The sequence below is a fragment of the Nipponia nippon genome, unplaced genomic scaffold, assembly GCF_047370975.1.
Source record: "Nipponia nippon isolate SJK-2023a ecotype South Korea unplaced genomic scaffold, ASM4737097v1 scaffold_2, whole genome shotgun sequence".
Lineage (NCBI taxonomy): Eukaryota > Metazoa > Chordata > Aves > Pelecaniformes > Threskiornithidae > Nipponia > Nipponia nippon.
Genome location: NW_028262336.1, coordinates 113,997,156 through 114,014,634, shown reverse-complemented (window position 1 = coordinate 114,014,634; position 17,479 = coordinate 113,997,156). Strand labels below are relative to the sequence as shown.

The following is a 17,479-nucleotide window of genomic DNA, read 5'->3' as shown; positions in this document are numbered from 1 at the left end:
AACGGACAAGTGAAGGGTAATAACCTCAGCTATGCAACTCACAAAATGTCTACAAGCCACACACACACACAAAACTTAAGCTTAGAATTGGACAGAGATGAAACAGCAGAGATAAAGGGAATTTGAATATCGTTCTAGATGGGAATAAACACAACAAAAACAGACTCCAAACTCGTTTGCTCCACAAGTAAACACGAGACATGTTGCCAGGATTTAGACTGGGAAAAGCACAGGCTTACCGCATGCTCCATTTCACTTTTGGTTTAGAAAGACCTGCAGCTGGAGTCAACAGTTCCCTCCACCCCTTCAGCACCTCTTGGGCATATAAATCTATAAACACCTCAAATAAAGGCCAATCAAGATCAGCTTGTCAACATGTCTTAATTTAATACGCTCTTTGCCTGTCTAGGAAGATTTAGCCTCTTATGCTTCTCTATAATAACAGGTATATTTTAAATAAAATTACTATTTCCTTCATGTTACCAAAGTTAAAATATATATTGCATAAAATGAAGTTAACATTATAAAGGAGCTTTTATACTTTTTATTAGATCTAAGAATAAACAGGAAAAAAAACAGGCAAGTATTTAGGTAATTAAGATACACAATCCTAATAAAAGAGGTGGATCATCATTTTGGCTGAAGTATACAAATATATATTCAGAACACAGAATGACTAGAAATCATTCATCATCAAACTGCAGACTGTTGTCTCCTGAATACTAACTGAAACAGGACTGGGCAAGATGAATCTGTAGTGGCAATACCACCAGACTGTTAAAAAGAGAGAGACAGATAGAAAAGCATCAGGCTAAAATTTGTTTCTTCTCAGACAAAGATACAAAATACAGAAGATTCTTAACAATATCCATATGTAAAAGAAAAACGAGAAAGCTGTCTAGAGATTTAAAAATACGAAAGAAGTTGTATTTTCACCTAAATTATCATTTTAACACAAGACTAGAAAGTTAGCAGCGATACCCTCTGATCCTTTCTATCTCTAAAAAATATCTAGCTCCCTCTACCATCAAATTACAATATTCATTTTTATTCTTGGTGAATGGTTTCCCTCACACACACACACACCCCTAATTATTTCAAGTCAGGGGGAGGAGGAAAATCTGTCTGCACTACCTTATTAGCTTCAAACCTTACCCTTCTATTCTACTTGTCTTTTATAATGATGCAGGGCTTACTAGCATCTAACTAGTTTTTCTTTCTTTTCTACATTTTATAATTAAGTCCCCTGTCAGACTTATCGTTCTATGCTATGAAGGCCAACTCTAATAGTTTCACATCTCTCAATCCACAGAAGTTCAAGCATTTAATTCACATTAAGGTTCATTTACACTTTATGATACCATAAAAATATCCAACAATTTATCCTTTCCCCTTTACAGATGAGTACTTAATATTAGTTACATTTTAGGTCACCACTGCAATATTTTTATGGTTTTCCTCCATAAATAAAGGATGCTACATTTCTGAAATACCTGTATTTCAAAGTAATGCATTAATTATGCAAATGGCATGCTACACACAAACACAGAGGACCACTACAAGCAACAACCTGTCAAAAAGGGCAAGCATCATGCTACGTTATGTACCTCTGCGACACCCTAATAAAGTTGCCCACAGTCTCCTTTGCAACAAGTATGAGGTGAAGTATAATGCTGCCAAAGCACTCTGAAAGGTCTGTTGGTAAGGTGCTATAAAAACAATAATTATTCTACAGTACTATGTTAGCAATGTTTGCCAAAGTGAACAGAGCCAAACTTTGTAGTCTTTACCACAAGCAGGCCAAAGGGTCTTGGATTTCACAGCCCCATCTGAATGAGGAAGGAAACGAAGATCAGGGAAAGTGCTTTCTGGTTTTCATTAGGCAGGTCATTAAGGCCAGCCTGCGTGGTTGCTGACAACAGTATCTGCTAAATGAAGAATAAAATTTTCTCCAAACAGCCTGTAATACACTGCAGACACAAACACCAAAAGCTGTAAAAATGATACCATGCCACCCCAGGAAGAAGCAGAAAAGATCAAAGACACTGCCAATGGCCAAGGTCTAGGTCACACAATAAATGAGGCTTGTTACACGACAGTCCCCCAAAGATGTCCAGAAGCGGACGTGCCTCACCTAGGGATGGAGGCTAAAACACTCCCTTCCCCAGCCCACAGGAACCCTGACCAACCCTCTTTCCTGACCCCAACTCTATGTACCATTTCAGCTCTCACCCAGGCCAGAGAAAATTTTCCATACCACTACAGAGACCGTATAATTTCCTATCTTTAACTGTGGTCAACCTCTAGCTCTTCAGATTATAATCATCACCATTCAAAACCCAACTTCTCCATCCAAAAGAAGAAAAATTCTTCTCATTGCTTTTTGGAGGGAAAAAAAAAAAAAAAAAAAAAAAAAAGGAAACACCACAGCACAACACCAGATCAATACAGCAAGACAAAAACATCTAACACAGAGAGCAGCAGATAAGCTGCTCTAATGGCTACCTGCCACTGAAGGGCAGGGCTCCATTCCCGCACCTCTCCTCTCTGCACTCCCACCACCTTCCCTGCACAGGACTATCCCTGCACTCTGGCCTCACGGGACTTCAAGGACTACCCTGACACAAAATGAATCCCACCAAGAGCAGGGTGCAGCTTCCTGCAGATCAAGCTTCCAAGCTGGTCCTCTGGCAAGGTCATCAAAGCTACCAGCTTAAGCACAAGGAATGAAGAAAATAAAATGTGCACCTGGGGGAGGAAGGGAACAGGAGGAAGAAGTGTGGAAAAACTCCTTTTGGCAACAGCTTTCTGCTAGATAAATTCAAAAGACGTAACAACTAGCTCAGTCCTTCAGACATTAACATAAGGCACCCAAAATCTAAACACTGAGTTTCTATTTCTAATGTCAGGACCACCTCCCATCCTACCACACAATCCGTTCCACTCATTTACCAGTTCCAATATTCAGCTATCAGAAAGGCTGCTGTGGCGTGTATTACCCTCCCAGCTTCCATCACCCCAAAGCTCAGGGAACCTGAACGTACCCTTCCTTGCAGTTCTGATGGTCTTATACCAATTCTCTACCTGAATAACACACTTATTTTCATGAATGCTTACGCTGTTTTTTCTACCCTCAATATTCCAATTATTGTTACATCCACGAAGCTTTCCCAAGGAGGACAGCAGTGAAAACACAAGAAAGGGCTTAGCTTCCACCCCAACTTGCCAAATCACAACTGAGCGAGAGTGCTGCCTGTACCCCTACCTCCCCCAGACATGGCTGTGCCAGCTGGAAATGTCACTGCTTTCGGTCATTTTCGCCTGCCAAAAGACACAGAAGACAGGTCACTGAAATGACCATCACTTAAATCATTTAAGCTTCTTGCGATCAATAGTCATCACAGAACAGTCACACATGCAACCCAAAGAGCAGACTGCAGGAGATGTCAGCCTTCAGTCAGACACATTTGGGAGGCAGTAACTGGTTCTGCTGGCACAGCTGCAGACACAACAGCTAAACAGATGCAGGATGGTAGCTACGACTGCTAGGAAACTCTAGGCAAATACTTCGTGTTAATGTAGGACCTCTCCACTCCTGTGGCAGAGCAAGCTCTGGAGGAAGGACTTACAGAATATAACAATGAAGACATGTCTTCATCACTTGCCTTCTAGAATGACCTGTCTGTTAAATCAAACATGTTGTTTGCAAAAATGCATACAGAGGTGCTTTGTCAAAAGTCTGAAAACCTCTTGTGAAAAGGCACTATTAATTTCTCAGTGCTATTACTCTCCTAATATCACTCAAAGATTTAAGTGAGTATAGTAATACTGACATACTTATTTCCTTTGACAGAGAGAGTCAGGGATGAACACTTCATAAAGGATTTAAAAGGGAAAGAACAAAAAGGACGTGCTTAGTATTACAGCACAGAAGCAACTTCCAACAAATAACAGCTCTATAACCCCAACAGTGATATGTTTTGCTATTAATTTCTGTCTAAGGAGAAATTTCTGTAATTTTCCACTGGAAACTGAAGTGCAAAATACTGCCAAAGTATTCCATCACCTCGGTAAATACTAATCACTGCAACAACCCAATGGTTAGGCTTTTATAAGGAAATACCTGACCGAACTTCACTGGGAAAACCCGCTGACTTCACAGCTTGTTTAGAGCTCAAATACAGTGAACTCAGTGATACTGTTACACACTGGGGGTTTTTAAATTTTAGGTTCTATTTTCAAAGAAAATAAATCAAAAAAATGTAAAACAAAAATAAAGATAGAGGTCTAAGTCAAAAGTATCAAACAAGATGTTTCCAAAAATAACAGCTTGCACATCTCAAATTAATTTTTCAGAAACCTAAATAAGTAAAACCAAACACACAATTTGTTTGTGCAATGAACCTGTTTCAAGGTATCATTTTATTTACATTGTTTCAAGAACATATCTTAGATGTTTGAAATACTGAGTAAGGTCTTATTTACCTACACTCAACTTTTTTTTTAAATCAATATGTACTGCTACCAAGGGAAACTTGTAATCTGTCAGTAATCCTTAACAATTAAAAGACAGGATTTTCTGCACAAGGAATGGTCATGTCATATCACATCACCCTCAGAGACCAAAGAGTGAAAGTCCATGAAAAAACCCAAGCAACAGAAGAGCAACCCTGAAGTACAGAAATGCCTTGTCATAGCACAGATGCAAGAATAATTCACAATTGAATTATTGCTAGTTTTTACAAAAAAAAAAAAAAAAAAAGCATTCATGCCTAGGAAAAGTACACATCTCTGCACTTACCAAAACACCCATCAGATTATTTTCTCATTCTAAACTTGCAAACTAAAACAGTAGTGTCATGAACTATCATACTCACCAAAATAAGATGCTATTTCTGGAGCTTAATAACAATTTGCATGTCAACACTTAATTATTTGATTACTGATCATTATCATAAACATCCCCAGCTGCTGGGTTTCACCAACACAGTTGGGAGGACAGACTACACAAATAAAAGAATACGTTTCCAAAATTTAAAAGAGAAATCTCAATCACTGAGTTGGGTGATATTTTGGTTCTTCAAAAGAAGTGCAAGTTCATAACCGGCAAAAAACATGAAACAGTGAATAAATTTTTAAAAATATCAACAAGAAGCAACTTCTTCTGTTCAGCTTCTTTTAAAAGTAAAAGAAAACCATTCTATCTCTATAACTGTTTCAAAATCTACTATATATTTAATCTCTTGATTTTTGTGGATACGGAATCTGCAAGAGTAAGCTAATCCCGGATTCTTCTACTGAGCTCGGTGATTTGAGGAGCATTACTTCTGAAGAGATAGTGAAGGTTCTCTCAGACTCCTCATTGTCCTAACTATCAAGAACCAGAGTTAAAGAGCTCCCTTTTATCTTAGCCCCAACTACATATTCTATAGAACAGAAGACAGACTAATAATTTCAAATATTTTATAACTAAAAGCTCCTTAAGGTGAGTTGGTTGAACATCTCATCTTTCCAGAAACAGAACTGCTGAAGTACAGTCATTTCTGCAAACTTCTCAGATTATCAGAAGCAGACCTACACAGCTTCCCAAGCGCCCTTCCCAAAGCAAAAAGCAGGAGCTTCCAAGATTGCAATGAGCAAATAACTGTCTCGACTATGTTAGCCACATGTGAAATATCCCTGGGCATCTTTTTTTGCCTTTGCAAGGAAGACAGTTAAAATGCACTGAGACAAAGCCTTGCAGTAGTTTTCTTCCAATTCTGTTCCACCACTATAGCAGCAAGCAGTCTAACCTTAATCAAAGTAACCTATGTAAAGCACAGAAAGTCAATACACTTAAGACATTAATCCGCTCTCACTTACTGATATCATCAATAATATACATATTTTAATGAACAGATGAACATCTTTAGGAGTTCATAAACTTCAGAAATACTTCATTTTCTTCAAATGAGGACAGGTTTTCTTTCCCCAGTAAAAAGAAGGGAAGCAAAAAAACCCTACCAACTAATTTGCCATTTGCAACTTTTTTCCTGCATAAAACTTCAGACAGAGTACCCCCAAGGGGAGGTTGGTTTTTTTAATTTGTCTGATTTCTGCTTTTTTCTTTTTCTGAATGGACAGAGGAAAAGAAAGATTTTCATGCCCACTCATGACAAAACTTGTTTTTAACTTATTCAAAAGAGAGTTTATTAAGAAAAGTTCAAAACATAAAAACAAAAATAGAGTTCAAACTTAGCTAAGTACTGACTACTGCTAGATGTGTGATACTTAATAGGGACAACATCAATTACTTAAGCTAAATATAGAAGATTAACCACTTTATCAAATGCTGTTTTAAGTGGTACTATGTCACCACATGTCTGAAGTACTAGTACATATGACATATATATCTATATCCTTATATATATATATATTCATCTACAGGCTTTGCAAGTTACAGTGTCTCTCAAATTCAAGGAAGACAGAAATGTTATTCCGTCAGCAAAAAGGTGGCAGCAAGTCAGTTCCATTTCTGAAAAGCAGACAGCAGAGTACTGACATGGCAACTACGACATCCTCATGCTTCCATGTTACAAAATGCTATATGATTTTGCACAGAAATAACAGAGTAGCTACACGAGAAGTCTTAAAAATGTTGCCATTTTACATAGCTTAATGTCAGGTTATTCAGTCCAGAAATGGGAAGAATAAACATGCTGTGAGTTTTTAAAAAAAAAAAAAAAAGTTTCATTCCTAAATTTCTCTATCAGCCAAGATAGGGATAAAGGAAACTACATAGCTTCCTTTGTCCCACATCAATTTAAATAGGATAAAATGCTTATTGTACATTTTTGCTAACACATTTTAAAACTCTGGTACAGAAAGGGGGACGGGGAGGAAACTACCAACCTTCAACATGTCCTCTCTCCTTACTTCAACTTTTAGTTCTTACTGCAAGGAAAAAGAAATAGTTCAAGGACATACATATGATGATGATTGCACAAGCAACAGCAATGAAAAATATCTGATCATTAAAGTACATTTCAGTGCTATCCAATGCACCCAAAAGAATCCCTGAAAGTCATGGAATCTGACTTTGCTTTAAGTTGCTCGGAAGTGGAAAGGTAACACCATGGGAAAATAACACAGACTCTAGAATGTGCACTTTCAGTAAGAAGCCGGAAAGTCACATTGCAAATGGTTCTCAATGGCCATATAGGGACCAAGCACTTCTAATGGTTAAATCCTGTAGAAAACCATGACATTGTCTCAAGACCCCTTCCTACACTCCACAAAGAATGAGACTTGTAAAACCATAGTGCCTAGTATTTCACAAATTATACTCCATCCTGCTTTCCTGTATTGAATCTCTCAGCACTCTGTCATTCTCAGAACTGAGAATCTAAGCTAGTACCCCACTGAAAAATGCCCGGTAATGTCCAGGGAAGCTGATGAAAGTGGATAAGCCCAAAGTGAGACATCGCCAAAATATTCCTGTATCCTCCAGCAATTTGAGGCTCAGCAGCTTTCAATCAATAACTTTCAACATGTATCTTTGCTTTTAGGCTATTCTTGTCTGGATAGAAGAGAAGTGTCAGTATTTGCAACGTGCTATACAAGAGGCACTACAAGTTCTCTGTGCATCATCTGAAAGTTCATTTCTTTTGTCTGCTCTGAGCTGGCTACTTGCAAATCCCTTAATATGACCTAATTCTTGTGTTGAAAGAAACAGCAGAAAGCAATTCTCTATTCCCTTCTCCATATCACTTATGATTTTATAGAACACTCTCATATTAACTTTTTTCAGCCTGTTTTTCCCCCATCTCAAAACCTTTAGTCTCCTTGGACAGTCTGTACCAAGATCAACTCTGACACCTTTCTTCCCACCTTCTCCAAGGCTGTTCAGTTCTCCTTGAGATGCTGGGACCAGGACTCTGGTCAAAACCAACCTTCATCCCTTTTTCCCCCACATCCCTGTATAAATAAGTGCTTTCATCCCCGACTTCAACCTTTTCTCTACGAGAGTAGCTTTGGCACATTGCTGTAGCATTTTTCCAACACTACCGCAACTAAACCTCCTTTCTCAGCTTTCCTGCGCCCCTGAATTGACACTTACCTAAACATGAGGAGAGGTTAAATACAAATTCATTACCTTTCCACAGATTGCAGCATATTTAATACCACAATCCAGCTGCTATAAAAGCATCATAAAGGTGTTTAATGCTACATCTCTCACTTCAACAGTATTTTAGAGATATGAACAAAAGAAGTAAAAAATCTTCCACAGATTCCAAAGAACAAGTTATACCAAAATTTTTAAGCAACATCTTCACAGGACACTTTTTATTTCATGTTAAGGTGCTGATGCAAGTAGAAGCTAATAAGAAAGCAGGAAAATTATTATTTGAACTACTGCAACAATGCCTGACACTGTAAAAGGCTTTTACAAAAGGTAGCCATTTATCAGTGGTTTTTACCCAGGCTAGCAGCCTGTCACAAGTGGGGTGCCCTAGGATCAATACTGGACCTCCCACTGCTCAACATCTTCATAAATGATCTGGATGATGTGACTGAAAGCACCCTCGCCAAGTTTGCCAATGACACCAACATGGGTGGTGAGGTGGACACGTCAGAAGGGTGAGACATCTTACGGAGACACCTGGACAGGCTGGAAGAGCAGGCCAGCAAGAACTGTATGAAGTTTAACAAAAACAAGTGCAAGGTCCTGCACCTGGGACAGAATAACCCAAGAGCTCGGTACAGGCTGGGATCTGTGTGGCTGAGGAGCAGCCTTGCTGGCTGGGGGTCCTGGTGGACCAGCAGCTGCACGGGGGCCAGCAGTGCGCCGCTGCAGCAATAAAGGCAAATCGGATCCTCAGCTGCATCTGCAGGGGCATCACTAGCAGAGATAGAGAGGTGATCATCCCGCTCTACTCAGCACTTGTCAGGCTGCACCTGGAGTACTGTGTCCAGTGCTGGCCCTCACAATTCAAGAAAGATGCAGGCAAACTGGAAAGGGTCCAAAGGAGGGCCAGGAAGATGATCAAAGGGCTGGAGAACCTGCCCTATGAGGAAAGGAGGAAGGAGTTAGGTCTTTTCTCCCTAGAGATGTCTAAAGGGGAACCCATCACAGTATTCCAGTACTTAAAGGGTGCCTGCAAAGAGGACAGAGGCTCTCTCTTCACAAGGAGCCACATGGAGAGGACGAGGGGCAACAGGCACAATTTGCACCGGGAGAGGTTTCATCTTGACATAAGAAATTTTTACAGTGAGAACAATCAATCGCTGGAACAACCTCCCCAGGGATGTGCTGGAGTCCCCATCACTGGAGGTTTTCAAGACACGAGTGGACAGGGCACTAGATAACCTCATCCAGGCTTCCTCTCCCACAAAAGGCTGGACCAGCTGATCTTTCGAGGTCCTTCCAACCTGGGCTGTTCTATGATTCTGAAAGTGTGGCACTGCCCCAGGTATCTTGCTGTACAAGTGGCACCAACTGAGAAGAGGTAAAGTAGGATAATGGTGTCCTACATAAGTTTCACTTTCTTCCAGTTAGAGTATTTTCTGAACATCCAAGAGGTTGAACTGAGCAAAGGAACACTCTTAAACATAGACAGCAGTTCAAGCAGAGCAAAAGACATCTTAACAACAAACTTTTGCAGGATAGTATGATTCACTGTCACTAAGTTAAAGGAATTTCCCTTCAACTGCTTGCCAAAAAGGGGGAAGCACACAGTGCAGAATCATCCCACACTTGTGAAGTCACTGAAGGGAACTTCTATTGCCTAGAAACAGTTCCACAACTGTGCAAGAGAGACACCCACACAATATATTACCTGAAATCCTCTCTCTGTCTTCCTGCTTTGCCTTGAGAAAAGACATCATTAGCGTATAAGCCTCAGGCTATTCAGGCCATTTTCCCATTACTTTTTTCCTGAAAATATCTTTGCCCAGTAAGATTCAGTTGCTGTTTATTTGGCCTTCCATCTCTCAAAAGCCCATCCTCACAACCTCATACTTCTTCCATACCCTGTCCTCCTCTTACACTGTTCTTTCCATACAGTTATCCCCCATTCCTTAAACTTCAAAACAAGTCATGTCATGTAATTGATGTGCCATTTACTATCTTATCTTTCACTCTACCTATGAGTTACAACAAGAATCAGCAGCTTACCGCACAAATACCAAACATGGCATATAGGCAGACTTTGAATAAAATGCATCAGGATTAGCACACGTCTCCAAGTCACAGCAACTCTACCAAAGCATCCATGAGTGGGAGCCTCCTAGTTCTTGGCTAACACTACAGCAAGATATAACCAAGCAAGTAACACGAAAACAGGCTGTCCCACTTCTGCTCCAGTTATTACTACTCCATGACCAGAGTGTTGTAATGGAGGTATACTGACTCTTTAGGAAAGACAAGCTGGGAAGGCAAGGAGGAGTTGCCTTTTATGTCTCACTTAAGGAAAGGCTGAGAGCTGGGACAGTTTAGCCTAGAGAAGGCCAGGGAGTGGGGTGGTGTCATCTTATCAATGCGTACAAATATCTGAAGACAGGGTGTAAAGAAGACCGACCCTGGCTCTTTCCAAAGGTGTAAGGACAGAAACACGTAATAAGTGAAACACCAAGCGGATCAATACCACTACAAGTGGCAAAACACGTGAACTCAGGTGGCTGTCACTCACTAAGTTCCCGGTTGCTTTCTGCCCCTCCCGGTACCGCAGCCCAGCTCCCCTGGGGGCAGACGGGGCTCTCCCCAGGGCCGTCCCCCTCCTCCAGCTGCCGCTGGCGGCCCTGCGGGCGGGAGGCCGCGGCCAGGGCCGCCCTCAGGAGCGCACTGACCCGCGCAAGACGAGGCCTCCCCAGCACCCGGCCTGGGGGAGGGAGGGAGGGAGGGAGGGAGGGAAGGAGGGGGATAACCGGCCCCCGGGGAAAGGCCGGGCCCGGCCGGACACCCCACCTCCGCCAGCACCGCCTCCCGCTGCCGCTGCCGCTCCTCCCTGCGCGCCGCCAGGCTCCGCTCGCTCTCAAACCCGGACGCCATCGCCAGGCCCCACCGGAAACCAACCGCCGTGCAGCGGCCGTGCAGCAACCCCGCCGTACGGCGAGTCCGGCAGACTGTCGTAAACGGCGTGCCGGGCAACGGCGAGCGGGGCGGGGGGGGGGACTGTCGTAAACCGCTGCTCCCTGGAGCGAGCAGGGCCGCCTCCCGGCGGCGGGGCCCTGCTCCCCCCGGAGGCCGGCTTTCGGCCCCGCTGGGCTCGCCGGTGCCCCGCCGTAACGTTCTCAGGCTCACGGCAGAGTTTCCCCAACATCTCTCGTAGCTTCAGAGTTAAAGTCAGCTTGCGGGAGGCGCCCCACGGCCTCGCAGGAGAAGGTCACGGCAGATAACCGTGTCGCGGCGAAGCCGCTCGGCGGACGCCGGCGCTGCCTGACTGACTGACTGACAGGACCGCGAAGTCCCGGGGTGGGGATGCTGACCTCCAGGCTCACCCCTCACGCTGGGCCGAAATCGCCCTGCGTGGGCCCGGGCCCGCTCGCCCGGACCAGCGTTGATGAGGAGCGAAGAAGGGAGAGAGGCGGCCTCGCCCACGCTCGCGCGCTCCGGGGCCACGCGGCGCCCGGGGCTCCACGGTGCCGCCCCGCCGCGTTCTGCCCCGTTCGCAGCCGGTTGAGCGCCAAGGGCAGGGTGCTAGCTGCTCGGGACGTGCCTGGGTGCGAGGAGGGAAATCAAAAAATGCGCGCGTTCAGGCGCTTAGAAGTTGCGGTTGGCCGACAGCGTTTGACAGGGCTGCTGTATCTCAGGTGAAGCAAATGTTTATCTGAGACATAATTATTTGGAATGAGATCAGAGCATCATTAATGGGTCTGACACCAAATGTGTTCACAATTGCCAAGTAACAACATTATTTAGGTAACGTTCTGAAAAGTGCTTGGGTAATTTCTTAGCTATTTGCATTGGACGGTATGTCTTCAAAGTGATAACTATAATTTAATCATCTCCATGGTAGTATTAAATGTGTAAATTGCATTTGCGTCTTTGTTCAATTTATGCTATGACAGTTAACAACATCTCAAGAAAAACCTGTCGTAGATCCCCACTAGGTAGAGAATGATAACTGATAGAGCTTAATAGGCACTGTTTGGAAAAGCAGTGCATGAACCCCCTTTGGGGAGCCATTTACAGAGCCAACAGCTGGATACAAAAGACGTTCCAGCAGGACTGGCTATTGCTATGCTCGGTCCTTAGCTATATGCAGCAGTGTACACTGGTTGAGAGAGGAGAAGCAAGAAAAGCGCATTTGGCCCAGTGAGGAAAGCCTCGCCTCTGATCATGAGGTGCTTTTCTTACCAACAAACTGTTTTCTTTCCATCCCAGTGTTTACCACTTGCTCCAGGCGGCCAGCAGAGCAGTTCAAGTGGGTGCTCCCTAATTTGCTCCATGCACAGTTAGGTGGATTGGCTTAATAGATTTATATTAAATCTAAACAGCAAATTGATAGTCTATGAGCTGTCCCAACTAGTTGTGACTGAAACAGTTTAGGAAGTACTTGGAAGAGCTGCCTGAGAACAGAGAGCCTGGCAACTGTGGCAGAGCAAGGTTAGCGACAGCTGTGGGCAATTTCATCCTCCAGGACGGGAGTGAGAGCAGGGAATGTGTGTTCTACGGCAGGAAGTTACAGACGAAGAAGAAAAGTCAAAGCAGCCTGTGAGCTTTTGCAGTATTTGGTGTTATTCTTGATATCTGTAACCCTCCACCATCATTAATAAGGTGGTACTGTAAATTTTCATTTAAAAACACGTTTCTAATACTCCTGTTTTTAGGATAGAAACCATGATGCGAATACACTCCATAATCTGAAAAACTGAAGAACAATGAAAACTAGAAAGCTATTTTATAAATATGATCATTCTGCTATTGGGGTTTTTGAGAGTTAACTTTAATTTTGCGGTCAGCAGTTCAGGAAAAGATGACATAATTTCATCTTATTTCCTCTTCTCATCCAAGAAAAGGAAGCAGGCAAAAATGAAAGTTTAGTCTTATTTTTTTCAAGACATTAGTATGTCTGAGAACTCCTCACATGCTCAGAAATCTCCAGTGAGCCTAGAGAACAAGTCCTTGGTACACTGCTTTTAATGGTCAGCTGGGCACCTCTCTTCAGTCGTCTCATTCTCAGTGCCAAAATTAAACAAGCTAATAAACCAATAATGCTTCGGAGATACTGATCTTTGCTGAACTGCTACAGGGAGGTGCTGACCGTGCAGAGTGAATTATTATTTCCCATTTAATGGCACGTTTTACACTTTCTCTGAAAGGAGCTGGTGACTCTCCAACTGACCTATGTTATAAGCCTCCATCCTGCTAGCCTTCACTGCTTGCATTCACCACTCTGTTTGATCTTTTATTTATATATGAAAAAGGTTGAAAAAAAATCCTCTCCACTCAGTGTGATCCTGTGCAGTTTTCTTTAAGCGAAAGGCAATGTTTCACTAGGGAAAAGGTGTTCTTTACTTTGAGAATATGAAACTTTTTCCCCGCAGGGCAGCTGAAGTGAGTTTCTTACCTCAATTTTAACAACACATTCTGAGGTCTTCCTACTAAAGAAGCACAATATCCAGTAGGGTGCTGGGGAGGGGACAGAGAGGGGGTACACCCAAGTCAAAATGTACTTAATTTCAGTTAATTCTCATTCTGTTCATTTTTAAAACCACCTGGGTTTCAATTGCCATTGGGACTGCTGAGCAGTCATTTACATTTGATTCTGAGGGATCACTTAGACTGGGATGGGAATTTTCAATGACTTGTCTAAGAAGTAAAAATGTTGGTCCCTGGAGAAATTGCAGAGGAAAAAAAACCCAAAGAATGACACAATTATAGGGAAAAGCATATTTCTTTCATAGAAATTTCATTATGTTTCCTCAGGAGAAAATTAAAGCAACTCTGTCTAAACTCAGTGCTATAAAATGATAGAACACCTTGCCCAAAAATCAATGCAGTAGCAATGCCTGGGTTATTAGTTGCTCGTGCCTGAATTGTGCAGTGAGGGCCTGGATTGAAAAACCGGACAACTTTCTACTGTCCATCAAAAAGAGTGCTCCTGGCAGCAATAAAAGAGCCCCCGTGACACTGAGGGTCCTGACAGCCTGCCTTGGAAATGAGAGCTCAGCTTGCAATGAAAATGAACGAGGAGGCTGCGGTGGATCGAAGAATGATTCACCATTGTTCCATATTCCATAGCAAATCGTGTGTTGTCTGCCCCTGAGCGATACTTATTATGTTCATTTGCTCAGCTACTTTGAAAACAAGTGATCTCTTCAGCTGTAGTTCGGCAGACCAGGGGAATGGGGTTTAGAAACATCCATTTCCCTCTCCCCACCCCAGATTCATGACTGTAATAATGAGAATCGTTCATCTGGGAAGTCCTGTAGTGGCAACTCCTACTAATAAATGTTTTTTGAGGAAGCTATTACACATGTGAAATGATAACTCCTTCAGTTCTTGTGAGGCTTTTACATGTTTGTTTTTTTCCTTGAAGAAACTGGAAACAAAGACGTTTATCAGAAGCTCACCACAGTGATAACACCCGTCCTGTCCTTGCTTTACTGAGTCTGGTAACACACCTTTTTAGAACCTGTTTGAGAGAAATGGGTAAGTCTTTTCTGGTGCTTGCTCAACTTGGAGAGGTCCAGAGGTGCACATGTCGGGGAGCTTCAAATCAGCTGCTTCCAAAATGAGACACAAATACTGACTCAGATCACCTGGCTGGGGCAGGAATTAAAACCCTGGGGCTTTAGTTTATCCGTCCTTATGCACCAGACCAATGCAATAATAACTCAAACAATCTTAGGCAGAGCTTCAATGCAGTGCAACGGGTTGGGTTTGTTTTTAAAGTGAGATTAAAGCATATTTTTGGTTTTTAAAGGTATGTCGGTTCCAGAAGCCAGGTTGTAGCCTAGTCCCACAGACAGTTGTATCGGCCCATTGGTTACAAGAGCAGCAGTACCTTAAGCTGATATTGCAGCCATTGTACAGAGAAACCACAGCCTTTGGCTGCTCCAGAGACCTTGGGGCTGTCTTCTCCCTTTTCTCCTGCGGAGCTGTTGCTCAGTCCCACTCACACTCACGTGGGCAGCACCCAGCAAACTAAAGGAAGCTGCCGCAACGCTCTCAGTTGGACTCTGTGTGTAAAGTTTTGTTGGAGAGTCTCCTCCTTTCATTGCAATAGAGAATCAAAAACCACACGGGGATGGGAGCATGTCTTTCTCTAATCAAATGGTGAACAGACACAGGAAAAAACTGTTGAGACCAGCAAGGTCTTGCTCCGTGGAAAGGGCTCCAAGGCACTACAGCACTGTAATGATAATTGTAAAGAGAATTTGACTGCCTCAGAAGCGTCCATAATTGTCTCTTTTGGCAGCAACTTGAACAATTTACTTCTCTCCAATTTTCACCCCACAATTCCTGAAATTGCTTTTCATTTTTCTTTATTTTACAGCACTGTATTAAGAGGGAAGGGTAATTTCAGATCCAATTCTTGTCTCAGCCCTTGACCCAGAAATAGCTGTAAATACTGTCTGAATAATGTGCCTGACATCCCAAGCCACCGTCTTTGTCACTGTTCTTGACAGCAAACCCTCTAAGGAGTGTAACGCTACCAGCTTGTCTTGCCACTCACCTCATTTTCAAGCACAAATGCCCCGCCAGGCCCCTGTTACTGCAAACACACAGGCAACACCAAGAAAGCATATCCTCAAGCATATGTCACGGCGTAGGATACCACTGAGTCAGAAAAGAGACCATACAGTGGAAGGACCTTGGATTTCTTTTAGTGTGTGCTTTGGCCTCTTCTGTCCTAGGAGTTTCAGAGTGGGAAAGACCAAACATAATCTCTTTCGTGGTCAAGATCCACTTGATATTTTTCTGTGATGTGGTTTCAGGCTCTCACGTTGACTGTCAGAAGCATCTGCTGACACGGCCAGGATACACACGTCCCTGCAGGGTAGCCTGCCTGGACGGTGGATTCAGAAAGGGATTGGTTACACAGGAATAATGCCTTATTATAATGCCTTTATGCCTTATAAAGCCAAGCACATATTAGACAGGGTAGCTGGGTGAGAAGTGATTTCTGCCCCTGTATCTTCCCCTGCCTGTTCCCCGAGGAGCCTGCCTGGCATGCCAGCCTGGCCAAGTGATTGACTCAACTGAGAGGATTATCTGGGAAGAGCAGACGTGAGGCAAGAGCCCTGGCCATCCTAACACCACTCCTACGAGGGATCCTGGTGTGATAAATGTACCTGTGGCCTGCAAGCTGGCTCCATGTCTCAGGTTTTGTAACATAAAATGAGAGAGAACAGGAATAGTGCCACAGATTGCCAGACTTTCTGTTTATTTAATCTGTGAGACATCAACAGAAAGAGGCAGACTAATCACAGTAATTCCTCTAACTCAAAGCATATAGATATGCCAAATCTTCATGATCAGCATTGCTTCATTAAAAGGAACCTGTACAAATGTGTTTCACTGCAGATCACCTTCTCATTTACATCCTTGCCACATACAGCCTGACACCCAAGAAATGTGCATGATAAACAAACATGCTTTTTTTACTACCTTCTTAATAGCACTGCCTCAGAAAGAAAGGTTAGAGATCTTTTACAGTAAAAACAAGAAACAAAACTCAAGCCCCTATTCAAAAATGTGCCTCCTATACGCTGACACAGGAACCATTCATGCGAGGAAAGGTTCAGCTTTAATGAATGGCGTGGTAAATCGCTGCTTTCACTGAGCATGTTTGCAATGCAGAATGAGGTGGTATGGGCTAGAGGTATCTTAGTATGCATTTCAGTCTCTTCTCATTTAATTTGAATTGAATACAGGCAATGTGATGCTCTGACTCCCTTAGAAACTTCGTTTCTTTGTCTGAGGCTTAAGTTAATCTAGATGAGAAGACCTTGTTGCTTTGTGAGGAAGCAGAGGGGACAGTACTGTAAGAGAAGTTTTCCTCTGGTCTTCGTAACCATGAAACCCAGTCGAGCCCAGGGACAGGACTCCTGCATCCCTCTCCAATCTTAGGTACCACCAGAAGTGCTGGCTGCACTTAGCCAGAAGCAGTAGCCATTTGCTTTCTGACAGGAGCCTCACACGGTGACCAGGCTTCCTCTGGCCTCCACTGTGGAGCCTTGAAATAGGCACTGCCTTTAGGCCCACATGCAGTGTTAAAAGTTGCAGGTGACAGCCCTGTCTTGCCAGTGCCATAGAAGGTCTTAAACCAAATCACCTACCAGAACCAGACGCCTTTTAATGCCCCATCGGAGGTGCTCTCTGCAAATCCCAGTTCACACAGGCCAGAGTAGAGAGCTCTGATGCTAAAGGAGAGTGAAATTCATTTCTTTTTAATTTAAAAATATACTAGACTGGTTGGAGGACTCAAAAATATTTCTTATGCTCTGAATATGGATGCGAGTTTCCAGTGTCTTTGAGTAATTTAACTTC

At 43.0% G+C, this 17,479-nt stretch overlaps 1 protein-coding gene across 6 annotated transcripts in view; it reads right to left on the bottom strand.

Annotated features, from left to right (window-relative positions):
* The window catches only part of CWF19L2 (CWF19 like cell cycle control factor 2), an 85,452-nt gene extending 74,367 nt beyond the window's left edge, over positions 1-11,085 (bottom strand). For 3 of the 6 annotated variants that reach the window (XM_087757239.1, XM_087757240.1, XM_087757243.1), the window contains exon 1: positions 10,946-11,077. In XM_087757239.1, coding sequence (XP_087613365.1) covers positions 10,946-11,029 — 84 coding nt within the window. In that variant the 5' untranslated portion in view covers positions 11,030-11,077. Of the gene's footprint in view, positions 1-6,891; positions 6,934-10,670; positions 10,874-10,945 lie in introns of those variants that run through there. The other 3 variants (XM_087757241.1, XM_087757242.1, XM_087757244.1) reach the window with 3 other exon arrangements.
* Positions 11,086-17,479: the final 6,394 nt, after the last annotated feature.